The sequence below is a fragment of the Lissotriton helveticus genome, chromosome 7 (assembly GCF_964261635.1).
Source record: "Lissotriton helveticus chromosome 7, aLisHel1.1, whole genome shotgun sequence".
In the NCBI taxonomy this organism is placed as follows: domain Eukaryota; kingdom Metazoa; phylum Chordata; class Amphibia; order Caudata; family Salamandridae; genus Lissotriton; species Lissotriton helveticus.
The window spans coordinates 1,503,991,623-1,504,004,852 of record NC_136068.1 but is presented as its reverse complement, the minus strand read 5'-3'; the positions used below and the strand labels follow the sequence as shown (position 1 = coordinate 1,504,004,852).

Genomic DNA, 13,230 nt, shown 5'->3' with positions numbered 1-13,230 from the left:
ATCCTTGACCACTTTACTCTGAGGCTTTTTATTTTATGTGTCTGTACACAGACCTTTAAGAAAGCTGCCGGAATCTAGATTGAAGCCGCATCCTTCCCAAGATGATGCTTTTGCTTAACCTGAGCTGTGTAGGAGCCACTCTTATGAAAATACTTCTCTATCCCAGACTATCAAAAACATTGTTCCCAAAAAATAAGTAGACTTTTCTTCCATATATAAATATACAATTTTTATAAGGTTCCTAAAGGTATGGTTACCCTACTAGACTAGGATATGATAGTACGAGTGCAGCCAAGGCAGCCACATCAGCCCTCATACGTATACTAAGCACGGTGGGCCATCCCTATCCACTCTTTGCCATGCCATTTTTGTTGGGCCTCCTTTTCCCCGTGGAAAATGGTATAATAAAGTAACATGTTTTTTTTTTATTAGTGTCCCTACTAAACTGCATACTTTTTTCACCACAGTGCTGTTTCTGAAGTTCAGAAGAAGCCAGTGACACATGGGTGTTTTGCATACGCCCTTAGTGCCATATTGTTGCCACTAGCTAACAAGTGTATTACATGTTCATGGAGGATAAATAGGTCTTTGGCAGATAAGGGGATATCTGAAAGTGTGCTCCTGCTAGTGACTGTTTTCAGAGAACAACTTATAAATGTCTCTTGGGTCCTGTTGTTAAAAACACTGACAATGCTTGCCCCACATGTGGGCACACTGGTTCAACTGGGATATAGTATTACTTAAAGAGGGTAGTCTTTTTCTAATGAGCGACATTGCAAATAACCACTGGGGATACAGCTTTGCCTCTTGTTTTCACATTAGAATGCTTCAACACACAGTGGGCTTACAAGGGCCCAACAACACTGCAAAGTCTCTTTAGTAGAGGACTGAAACAAGAGGTACTCCTTTAAGAGCGCCGGGCGTGCCTGAACCGCACCTAAGGCTTGGAAACAAACATTTACTGGGGACCGATCCAGCAAGCTAAGTTCAGATGAGGACAGTCCAACCCTCCACCCACACCGTAGGTGAATGTATCCCATACACGCCAACTCCTCGTTGCCATGTCTGGGTTGCAAAGTAGAAGATCCTGTCCATCATTGGAGATCTCACTCACAGATACCTGCCACTGTCGCTCATCTCAAGGGACAGGCACATTATTGTTAGCATGCTTCATTAGGTCCCTTGAGACCAGCGACCTATGTTTTCCATTGGGACTAATTCCAATAGTGATCACTGTTAATTATGGTGCTTGCGCTCACTCTAACTTCATAGAACAGAGTCTAGTAGGGATGCCAAAATGAAATTGAAGACTTACTCTTTCTAATTGAGTACTTAACACACTGCATTTCAGTATCCCTTTGGGTTTTCAGGATTACAAATGGATGCACCAATCATGCCAGGTAATATCTTCAAATTTTAGATATTTACTTCTCGTATCTCTGTTAAGGAAACTAGATTGAATTTGGATTTTTGGTAACCTGTATGTGCTCACCACTTTTTCTTCCTTATCAGGGAATGCTACCCACTCAATGCTATTGAGTACAGGAGAGACATCTCTTCAGTGGGATGCCGATAACTTAAGGGGTGGGGTTCTGGCTGCTGCCCCAGCTAGGGACATTGGCAGGCTTGATGGTCCTGTTTTCTTTTTTATTGTTATATCTACGTAACTTTTAGGTGATGTTATTCATGGCCAATCATTGTGCCAGGGAAAGGTCTACCAAACCTGGACAACTCTTTTCCAGATCCCTTTGTGGGTGAAGTTGCCCCGTTCAGCACCCTTTCACACAAATTCACCATTTTGCTTTCATCATCTTTAAAGCCCTCATTGCTATGCCTTGCTTTCGAAGACTGGTTAAAATTGCCTTGCCATGAAAATACATGTCTGCATTAGTCTCTATCATATCCTTGGTCTGTAGGGTATGTATCTATTTTCGCCACATACTTTTCAATGCTTTGGGTACAGATAAAATTGGGCCTCATCTGATTTCTGCTACTATGTCCAACCCAATCCGATCAAGGATTAACACAAACAATGCTGTTTGGTGCCATCTTGTCTTAGCACTCACACTTGTCTCTGTAACGTAGATTTTCCTGAGCATCCATTGTGCCATAACCTCCTTCACAACCCACAATTTAATGCCACCCACACCACAGCCACTACGTATGAGCATGAACCAAAATTAGAGAACAGGATGGAATATTATTCCTGCTGCTTCCCTGTGGTTTGTTACAAATTTCTTGGCTGAGGTCTGTTAAATTGCCAGCACTTTTTTTCGCACATGCTACACAGCCTTTTCAAAGAGGAACCCAGTCCATGTCACTTGGGATTGTATTACACACCCTCTAAATAGTCCTGGGATTCTTCAGAACCTTAGTGTGAGAATGTGCAGCCTCGGTGCTTGGTTGATGAATACTGAGTGAGGCCTTATGTACTCCATGACTTGCTGTCTGCGTGGCAGAACCCAGCGTGAGTGTGAGGATGGGTGTGTGAACGTTCATGTACATTTCCAAAATATATTGACATGCCATAAGTGGCAAGTGCAGTAAAAAAAGCATCTCTCCCTCTGTCATTAAATTCGCACCAACTTAACAAATCTAGGACAGACCCCAGAGATTGTGGCTGTTATTTTCTCACTCGCGCACAGAATATAAAAAGCACTGCACAAATGCAAGAGACCAGGAGGGATAAAGCTAATCCTCCCTTGAGCACCTGTTATCCCTGAAGATTAAGGAATCATCTATCCGCTACGCTCCTTGGAGTCTGAAAGCACAGAGGTTCAGCTCTTGCTTCATTGACAGGAGCCTGCCAAAAACATAGGTATCATCTAAGTCAAATAGACATGTCCCATCTTTTAGAATGGGCTTGCCTACCATCTGATGGACTGGCATTTCCCAAGATCAAAAATAGAATTTGCCTCTCGGTAGATGGGCTGGAATCTTCAGGAAAACAAACATGAGATCTCATCAGTTGGCAGGAGGTTTGCACAGAGATGATTTGCTCACTCTCAGATTTCCTATGCAGTTAGAAAACTAGGCAATGAGAATATTGAGGGTGGGAGGAGGGTCATGTGCCCAAGACGCTATTGTACTCTGACTTACTTGACGTGCATGTTGGCAATCGTCAATTCTGTGCTTATTGACGAAAAAGTGCTTACCCTCCCTCCCCGTCCAAAATGTTGCCACCGCTGCGGCTTTAAGTCTGTTTAACTGGAATGCAACTCAGTGTCCACCAGCACACACACACCAAGCAACGCCTTCGGTCACAGTCCTCACAGAAGGCAGCGTGAAGCCCATGGCCAAATCCCTGATCTGCAGGAGTCCATCTGAGACTAAAATCCACCGTGCTCCTGTGCATTTCGACTGCCATTTTATGATTCCTGTGCCGATGCACTCCTGGGATTATGCACGCCTCGTCGCCATTCAACCGCATCCTTGGAGAAGAGGTGGGAGAAAGGGGAGATCTCTATTGTGTTTATTCGTGCACACCCACGTAGGGGGGGAGCCAGGAGGGAAGATACAAAAAAGAGAAAGGTCTTATCCTTGTTTTTCTTTGCTCGGTTCCACGCGTGTCCAAAGTTTACAAGGTTCCATGCTGGGATTCGTACTTGGAAAGGATGTTTCGATAGCGCGAGAGTTCCTGGCGAATGTTGGCCACTTCCTGCCTCAGCACGGCGTTCTCCTTCTCGAGGAAGGCGGCCCTCACCGTGATCTGGTTCTCCTTCAGGCGGCGGGCATCCCGGGAGCGCTTGGCGGCCTCATTGTTTTTGTACCGCCGGTTCCAGTATTTTTCATCCTGGCAAAAGAAAGAGATGTTAGAAAGTAAAGGGACATCTACTGATCATGAGGGCTATCATCTAGGTTCAATATTTAATCCCAAATTGAGCACTCATTTCAATCATGTTGGACTCAAATCTAGTTGAGGCAACTGGAAAAATCAGTCAACTAAGATGCTGAATGAGCGACCCTCAAGACACAAGCTGAAGAATATGATATATCTTCTGCAACATTTACTCATCACTTTGCTCATTCTCATTATTGTGTTTTTCATTCCTTCCCAAAATATTTGCCTCCTGCTCTGTTCCTTAATTGTTTTTCCTTCATACAGAAGTCATAACATTGGAGATCTGTGTGTTTGTAGGTTTTTATTGAATTCGTTTTTTTTTATCCCTTCTCCATATCTTACACAATCCTTTCTCTTCTGCTCAGTTGTTTATGTCCCCTTAATATGGCACTCTAACATTTGGGGAGTGTGTGCGTTTGCAACATTAGGCAAGTTTTCTTTTGTGGGCAAGATCATTTTAATAATTTAATTATATAATGCAATTAATATTAATCGTCTTTAACAGCCTCGCACTTATTTTAGTGGAGAAACACAAAAAAATGTTTTCACTGGCCAAATGAAGAAAACCTTTCAAATTTGTTCCACCTTACTCACTTGACAAGATTTTTTCAACAAACAAAAGACGTCCTAAAGACAATGTTATTTAGCTTTGGTAACAATCTTTCGGGTGGGTACTTCACCTACCTGCAGATTCCTAATTTTTAAATATCCCAGGCACTAGATTGAATCCTGAAACTTTTGTTATAGCTCTCCTCTGTCGGTAGGCGGCACTGTCCCCATCTCAGTACCAACAGAGATACAGATGTGACGTCAAAGTAGCCATATAATGCACCATTGTAATTTCATTGCCCATTTTTTCCTGAGCCCTTTTGGCAGAGTGTTCGATAGCATCAGATCAACAGTGGATGTGCAGTGCCATAAACTAACGCCGAACCTTATTAATAGCAGCGTCTTAAGACCATACTTCACAATGGCGAGGTGAGTGGGATCAGTGAGGAACATGCTTGTAGTTAATCCACCAGAAAGCTCATTCATATTTCTACCTGCAGTTTCCTCACCTCTTGAAAAGATGCCATAGAAGTCCCTATCCCAGGTGTTGGGTCAGACAGCATGGTCAAAATGCTGCAGCATGGAATGACCAAAATGGCCACTGGTTATCACTTTGGAGACCAAGCAATAGTATTTTGCAAAAGTGTGAAAGGAACCCCATGTCCCTATCCAACATATCTCTGCTCTGGAGACAAATGCTGAAATTGAAAGCCTTCACTCTAGTGAAATGAGTATAGATTCCCTCCGAAAGTTCTTCTTGGCATAACACACTTGAAACCACAGGACAATCCAACGTGGTAATGTATTTTTCTGGACCGACCAGCCCTTTTTGCTGTCTACATATCCAACAAACAGTTGGTCTTCATACCTAATCTGCTCCTTTCCATCAATGTAACTGGCAAGATGGGATAGAGGGACAATGTATAAAGAGTAATGGATTACCGGATATGGAAAGGGGTTACCACGTTGGGTAGGAAAGTCACTTTAATTCACAAGACCAGTTTGTCTGGCTAAAAGTAGGTGTACTGGCTCATGCACTTCACCAAAGTGATGGTTACAAGAAAGACTGTTTCAAAAAGTAAACAACCTCATTTAACAACTTTGTAGGAGTTCCAATCAGCCCCATCAAAAAGGGGCAAAACTAGGTTAAGATCCCATGAGGCATCGCAAAGGGTGTAGGGAGGATAGATGTTCTCAGCAGGTCCACATCTTCTTCTGTACACCATGATACAAGGCAATTTCACTTTCTTGGCAAGACAGATTTTGTGGAGGGGTGATGAGCTGACAGTATGATGTCAACGACCTCTGTTAGCAAATAAAAGGAGGTTAGGTGTCCCGCTCAATCTCCACGTATGAAGGTGGAGGCTCTGGAGGTGGGGGGTGCAGCACCTGCCTCTCCAACTGGGAATGGTGTCTGCTCAAAGATATAGACAGAGCAGTAAACACAAGGAGAGCCACAGGAGGTCTGTATACCACAACCTTATTGGCCAGTCTGGGGTGATCAGTACACCTTGGGCCTGGTTCTGGCAAAGCTTGAGGAATTAAGGGTATGGGGGAAATGCAACGAGAAGCGAAAAATCCCCATCAACTGAAGCACATTCGCCTCAGCGATCTACATGGTAACACCCAGGGCAGAGTAATATACTCATTGCCGTGAGTAGAAAAGAAGTTCACCAAAGTAGCACACTATAGGGCAAGATGTTTAAAACCACCTGCAGGTGGTGGTGCCACTTGTGGGTGGCAAGGTGATGCCAACTAAGGCTACAAACTCTGGTGGTTAGAGAGCCCTGTAAATGTTTGGCAACCAGCCAGATTTCATGCACCGGAGCTTAGGCACAGAGTCTCAGAGCTTCCCGACAGAGAAAGAGAGGCTGCACACCACCCTGCTTGTTGACATAACACATCATGATCAGGTTCTCAGTAAAGGTCTGGACAGATCATCTGTGAAAGGAGGGCAGGGAATCCTTAAGGCCAGATGAAGTGCCCGCAGCTTGAGAATTTTGATGTGAAACAAACTGCTCCTCTAATAGATCAGAGGCCTCTAATCTCCAGGTCCAACAGATGCACACCCCACCCAAGGTGGATATGTCTGTCACTACTCTGGCCACTGCTGGTGAAGGTCGCGGCACAAGGTTCTCCTCTACCCACCACCAGTTTAAGACTGTTGCAGCATGCATCAAGTGGGACAAGAGATTCTGATGGTAACACACCACTGGAGAGCCCTCATGTGGTAGCAGGTGTGTAACAGGTAGAATGCAGGAAGCTACCAGACCCAGAAGGTGAAAAATCGCCAAGACTGAAACTTGAGCCTTCTACAGGGACATTGGAATCATAATCCTCAATGTCCAGGATCTTCTAAGGATTAGAGAAGGTTCTTAAATGTATGTTTACTACTGCCCCTATGAACAGGAGATGCTGTAAGAGGTCTAGATTACACAGAGGCAGATTGATGGAATTCGGACAGCAGGCATGCTGTTGACTATAGATAGTAAAACACCAGCTGTGGCGCGATGGCCTTGAACGGCCAATCCTCGAGCTATAGGAAAATAGGCATCCTAAACTGCGCAGATGTGATGCAACCAACCCACGCACTGATAAGTCAGACCAGCCCTTCTGGCACTGTCAGACTGACCTTTAGGTCTGTCGAACCCTGCCTCGTGCTGCAGGATCTATAGGTGATCCTCTGACTGAAGGCAATAGGGGGTATGATCTGGGGAGGCATCTGCTGAATGAAAGGGCACTCCCCATTTCTATGATTTGCAGGAGCTTGAACTGCATAAAGGAAGACACCTTCCCTCCTATTGGTGCACATGCTGATGCAAGAGGAAGCTAAAGTGCCTTCCCAGATAGTGGAGGGAGGACAAAGAGGAGGGGTTCTGGGTCTGCCTGCATTTTCCTTTGCCGCTGCCCCTGTACTCCTGCAAAAGCTGATTCGGCTGCTGGGTGGACTGGATAATGCTGCTGGTGAAAGCCATAAAACTTGAGAGACTCCCAGTAATCTCAGACAGGTGACTGAAGCTCAAAGATTAAACAGTAGCTCTCCCTACCATAAATCTACCCAAGGCTGAGTTAGTTGTATTGCCGAACAGGTGCACCCATTTGAAAAACATCTGTTTGAGCATCACCTGTACATCACTAGAAAAACCAGTAGAGAGCAGTCATGCTTCTCTCCTCGGGCTACGGGAGAACCCATGGCCCTAGCCGCAGAGTCCAGTCTATCAAGGCCTGCCCTTATAATGTGATGAGGGATGGCCAGAGATGCCCTGGCCGTCCCTCAGCACTTCAGCAAAGTGGTGTTTTAAGTGGTCTGATGTTTGGCTCCACCATGTCCCACAAGGTGGGGATAAACCTGGTAGGCAGATATGTGGCTTTCAAGGACCTCAGGGCTAAAGTGGAGTAACGGCCAGAACTGCCGACTTTAGAAGTGGGACCCAGGTTCGAGTCTCGGTTCTGCATCCTGTGATTATGGGCAAATCACTTAATCTCCCCATCATTAATATAACAAAATGTAAAGTTCTGGTTGAGTTCACACTATGTAAAACTGCAAAAGTGTCAGCCAAGTACATCTTCTTCCTTACCTCTTCAAATGTTTCTAATTCTTAAAGAAGTTATTGGATAAGGTGCAGGGTTCTGTTTTGTGCAGGACGAGGGTTGCACCACCAAGCTTTTTGGTGAGGGATAGTTAAATAAAAAGTTGGGATACTCAGAGGCTGGCTAAATCACCTGGCAACCAACTGGTTCCCGACTGGGGCAGAGTTTGGCTTCTTCCAAGTTGCCCAAATATGGTAGAGTAGGGTCTCATTAAATGTGAGCAGATGTTCTGTTGCAGCCAAAGCTGGTTGTAGTACCGCCATAAGCATACTGGATCTGGCCTTCACTGTTAATAGTGGCAGTTGTCTGCCTGACCACAGCATGAAAAGAGCTGGCCCTACAGGGCACTCAATTTCCACTCGGGGGATGTGTCCAGCCCACTGGCATTCTGTAAAGAGAGGTAGTCAGAAGAAACAGGAGGTAGTACATTGGCTGCTTCACATCTATGCGGGACTATCTTATGCATTTGGAAGTCACGTAAGTCAGAACCAAAGATATCCTCTGTAGTTTGGTTGTAGCTTGCCTCTTTAGCTAGCCTTTGAGTCGCCCTCCTAGATCGCATTAGGATGCATTTCATTTTCGACAGCTGTTTCTGTGTAGGAACTGACACTGGAGGCGGTGCCGGAGTTGGCGTTGTCAAAACATGTGGTGCACAGGTATCAGCATCAAAGAAGGGGCCATTGGCAAGGGGCTTATCACCAGAATGGCTGCACCAGCATCAGAGGTGTGCCATGAATGAGTCTTGTGGGGTTGAATGGGCCCGAGGGTGAATCCACCGGCACTAATCAAAGCAGAACACAAAGTGGTCCCATGAGGCTTGGGGACACACCAGGGGAGACTGCTGCTTTCCTGAAAAATGCTATCATGGAATAGAGGAACTGTTCCAGGAGCCGGGAACCTCCGGCATACCTGCAATTGGTGAGACTGGCACATGGGTTGGTACTCACCCTTCGGTTGGAGGCGGAGCAAGTGGCAGGCCAGCAAAAGACACTCATACAAGTGCCAGAATTTGTGGCACACCTGCAGGATGCTCCTTGGATCAGATTGATATTGACAAGCTCTGACTCAGTGGACTCAGATCACGGAGATGGCATACCAAGCAACATAAAGAAAAGTTGGTGTCCCTAGTCCTGTGCTTCCTCTGTTTCTCCCTGGAAGACTCAACAAGTGGAGATGAATGCGATTTTAAGGCTGACCGCAACTGGCATTGGGCCTGCCACTTATGTGATTCAAGTAGAGTTTGGCCTCCTGCTCTTTAATGGCCTTGGTGTGCACGACTCAATAGATCGCATGTCTACGATTTATCCTTTGGGCAGATCTGCCGAGCGTCAGATATAGACTGTCCATTTCAGAAGCGGCAAGTATTGAACCCTGATTTCTTAGGAGGAGACAACCCTAAGCATTGCACAATTTACTGAAGAAAAATATTTTAAAATGTGAAAAATCATTGAGACCAGGTCTATATCTGTCTCAAAGAGCATGGAAAAAAGTAACATGTTTTGATGCACTGGGATGGCCTTATTTGGCTCTAGTGACATCACACCTATGCTGCTTCCGGTGCCGAGATGGAGTCAGCACCATCAACAAGAAGAGGAGAGCTATGACAAAAGTTTCTGGCTCCAGTCAGCCACTGCATTATTTCAAAAGATGAGGAATCTGCAGGTAGAATAATTTATTAAAATTAGCAGGTTTCTTTTCTAGTGCAATAAACAGGATTATTACATTTAGAAAATAAGCCTTTAAAAAAGAACAACAATTTAAAGTTATGTAGAAGTTTGAAAATGTTGCCAGTGTTAATTTAAAAAGAATATGATTTAAAATGTCAGCATGAAGTAAGATTGAAACACAAGCTAATTTTCATCACCATCATGAAAATAGTTGGATTTCATTCTGATTATTGTACAATTTCTCTACTGCAAATGTATGTAGTAATCAACTTCATGACAGTTTGTCTTCGACTTCGTGGGAGTTGAAAAGAAAGAATTTTCAAATGTCTGCATTTTTGTGTCTTCTGAACCCCTTCGACGCTGATGACGAGCTGGGCTCGTCATGAGGTAGCCTCCTGCTACGCTGATGACGAGCCCAGCTCGTCACGTAACATGCAAATGAGTAAATCTCAGCGTACGGGCGGAATTCCGCCCGCACGCATGCAGTTAAACACTGCTGTGCCCTGTCAGATGATACTTGTGGCACCTGGTGGGTGGGCTGTGGGCATCACCTAAAAAAGAGGTTTTAAGCCTTTTGACTTATGTGGACACCCACTGAGTCATTAGTGGAATCCTGGACCCCATGCTAAGTCATTATTGGAAGATGTAGACCCCCTGCCTAAGCAGTTTCTATGATCTGAACTTTATAACAATATACAAAAATAAAAAACACACACCAACAAATGCTCAAATAATGAAATATTTTGTTTAATTCACAATCAACTATGGACAAAGTTTTCACAATTTCAATGTTGCTATCTTATTATATAGTCAGCTGTCCGGCTGTCGGAGGAAGTACTCAGACTGAATGCAGACGAAGACCAGGCTTCAGCCCTTCTGCTGCTTGACCTAAGTGCTATCCCACAAAATCCTAATTCATAGGCTCCAGGAATGTGGAATAGTAGGTAAAGCGCTTAAATGGTTTAAATCCTTTCTCCAGGATCAAACCTTTCAAGTCACTCAAAAGCCATGTATGACAGAAATATTTGTCTCACCTCAAGGAGTTCCTCAAGACTTAATTCTAAGTCCTACATTGTTTAATATCTACATAAGACCACTAGCAGATATCATTAATCAGGTGGTGTCGTATGCTGATGACACCCAACTTAATGTGAGTCTATCGGAACCTAATGCCATCTCGGCAGAGCGCTTTAAATCTTGCCTGGCTGAAGTCGCCACTTTGATGACGAATAGCTGTTTAATATTGAAGGTGAATGAAACAGAACTCATGTTAGTAGGAAAGCCTCCTTCGATCTAGACTTCCGTCTGGTGGCCTGTATCCTTGGGCCAGCCGCCGGAACTCAAACACAGAGTGAAAAATGTAGGAGTTTGGTTTGACTCCAAACTCTACTTCGAAGATCATATTAGTAAGGTTGCGGGTAAGTGCTTTGCCACTCTCAAAACCCTAAGAAATTGTTTAGACCTAATACCTACCAAATCCCACAAAACCATTGTACGCGCTCTCAATACCCCCCAATTGGATTATGGTAATATTCTGTGTCTTGGAACCACAAAGGGTAGTATCAAGTCGCTGCAGCTAGTTCAAAATGCCACAGCGAGACTTGTGCTATATCTCTCCAAAAGATCCTCAGCATCAGCCACTCCCAATCAGTTACAGTGGCTCCCGGTGTCCCTAAGAATTAAATTTAAAGCCTTTTGCTTTTGCTGCTGCATACTTCACAAGCAAGGCCCTGGTTACCTGCATTCGATGATACAAGCTAACATCCCAGGACGTGATCTTAGATCATTTGTGCCTAAGCTTGCGGGAACTCCGATGACAATTAAAGCCAGACTGAGAGCTCAATCTTTCTCCTTTCTGCTTGCGAAAATGTGGAAGTCTCTTCCTTATACTCTGAGAGCTTTTCCTTCTGAGAAACAGTTCAGAAGAGAACTGAAAACATGGCTGTTCCGCAACCCATTCTAACCCCCTCAGGCCGCTCGATTCCTATGTTTCTCTTCTTCTGGATCTAGGTCTTAGCACGGGGACACACCCTCTGTGGTGTAACCAGGCGCTCTACAAATCGTATTATTATTTCTGTATATACTTTAATCATTTTAGTATTCTAATCTGAATAATATTTAATTTTATACAATTCGGGGACCCACTGAGTAGGCCTCAAGGACCACCATGGGTCCTTGGACCACACGTTAAGAAACACTGACCTAAGGAACGTAGAAAGAACTGAAGCCATAAAGGAAGAAATCAAACTGAATAAGAGCGGTATTAGACAGTTTTTGGAGCTCAAAGAAAATGACTGTACTCTACAAATTACTACTTGGCCTACAACTGCCACTTCACAGGAGCAGTGCCACAGTAACTACCATGCCCCTCTGTGATTTGCATGAGTACAAACAACAACACATTGCTTGCAGTAATATCTCATCCAATTGCCTGGTGCAGGCTTCAGTCGCAATCTGTACGCTAACTGCAGAGCCTGATATTGCATGGATCTCTCCAGCAAGTAAGATAGATACTCATTGTTGTATCATTGCTCTCCTGAGAGGTCCTTTACTATTTTCACTTTTGCTTTTATGTGCTCGCAAGTGTATGCAGATAACCCTTTTGTATGGCAAAACGACACATCGTTGTATGTTTTAGATATTTACAGAGCAAGAGAGCGCTGTTTATTACTGTGTTACAAGACTGTGTACATGAAAGGGAACGTCACACATTTTGGATTAAACAGGTACATTTTACATGTTTGTAGTTTCTAGCCAAATGGAGATGTTGCCAGAATCTCAAAATTTTCATTTAAATACGAGTCCGGTATTTAAACCCAGATGCTCCGTTTCCAAGTCAGCAAAAAAGCAGCTAGACTCCATCTCCCCTCAATACTTTAATCACATGCCTGGCATAATGGATGTGAACGTTTTCAAACGGCACAGTTGACCTTCCTTTTGCTTCCTGAAACTTGAAAGCAGAGGAGTAGTACACAATGGCGCCTGCTTCTAATTCTCCCTTGCTATCTCTTTACAAACCGCAAACTTGGGTTGGCCAAATAGTCCACAGGGATGTTACACTGCCAGGTCTGATGTTCAGCCTTAATGTAAATGTGTAAATGTAAATGTAAATGTAAATGTAAATGTGTTTCGATTTATATAGCGCACTAATCACCCAGGGGTCTCAAGGCGCTTGCTTAGGGAACCCGTCCTGGTATTCCCCTGTGAGATACCCCGGCAGGGTATTCACAAGGTGAAAGCCAGGCATCCCGCCGCGAGGGGCCGTAGTGGAGATTAAGCAAGCTATTGCCCAGAGTCGCAGAGTGTGACCCCGTGAGTCGAGTAGGCACCGGAGCGAGAATTGTCGAGTCCGTGGAATTTTTGAGCCCGAGACCCGCCGAGGCTATCTATGCACGCAAAAAAAACGGTTTCATGAAAAATATACTAACAGTACAAGCGGAGATTAGCATCTCCGTACTTTTAGAAGTGTACTTTTAGAAGTTTTTTCTATTCCCAAAATATTCCCAGAAATGGAGCACCATGTATAAATGCACACATTTTTTCTCTACGATAAACATTTTTCACAGTGCAGAAAGCCATTTT

The 13,230-nt window shown here is 44.3% G+C and overlaps 1 protein-coding gene across 1 annotated transcript in view; it reads right to left on the bottom strand.

Moving 5' to 3' along the window:
- Positions 1–417: 417 nt before the first annotated feature.
- Positions 418–13,230, bottom strand: part of DBP (D-box binding PAR bZIP transcription factor) — a 103,241-nt gene continuing 90,428 nt past the window's right edge. The window contains exon 4 of the mRNA XM_078654937.1: positions 418–3,793. Within this exon, the coding sequence (XP_078511063.1) occupies positions 3,578–3,793 (216 nt within the window). The 3' untranslated portion in view covers positions 418–3,577. The remainder of the gene's footprint in view (positions 3,794–13,230) is intronic.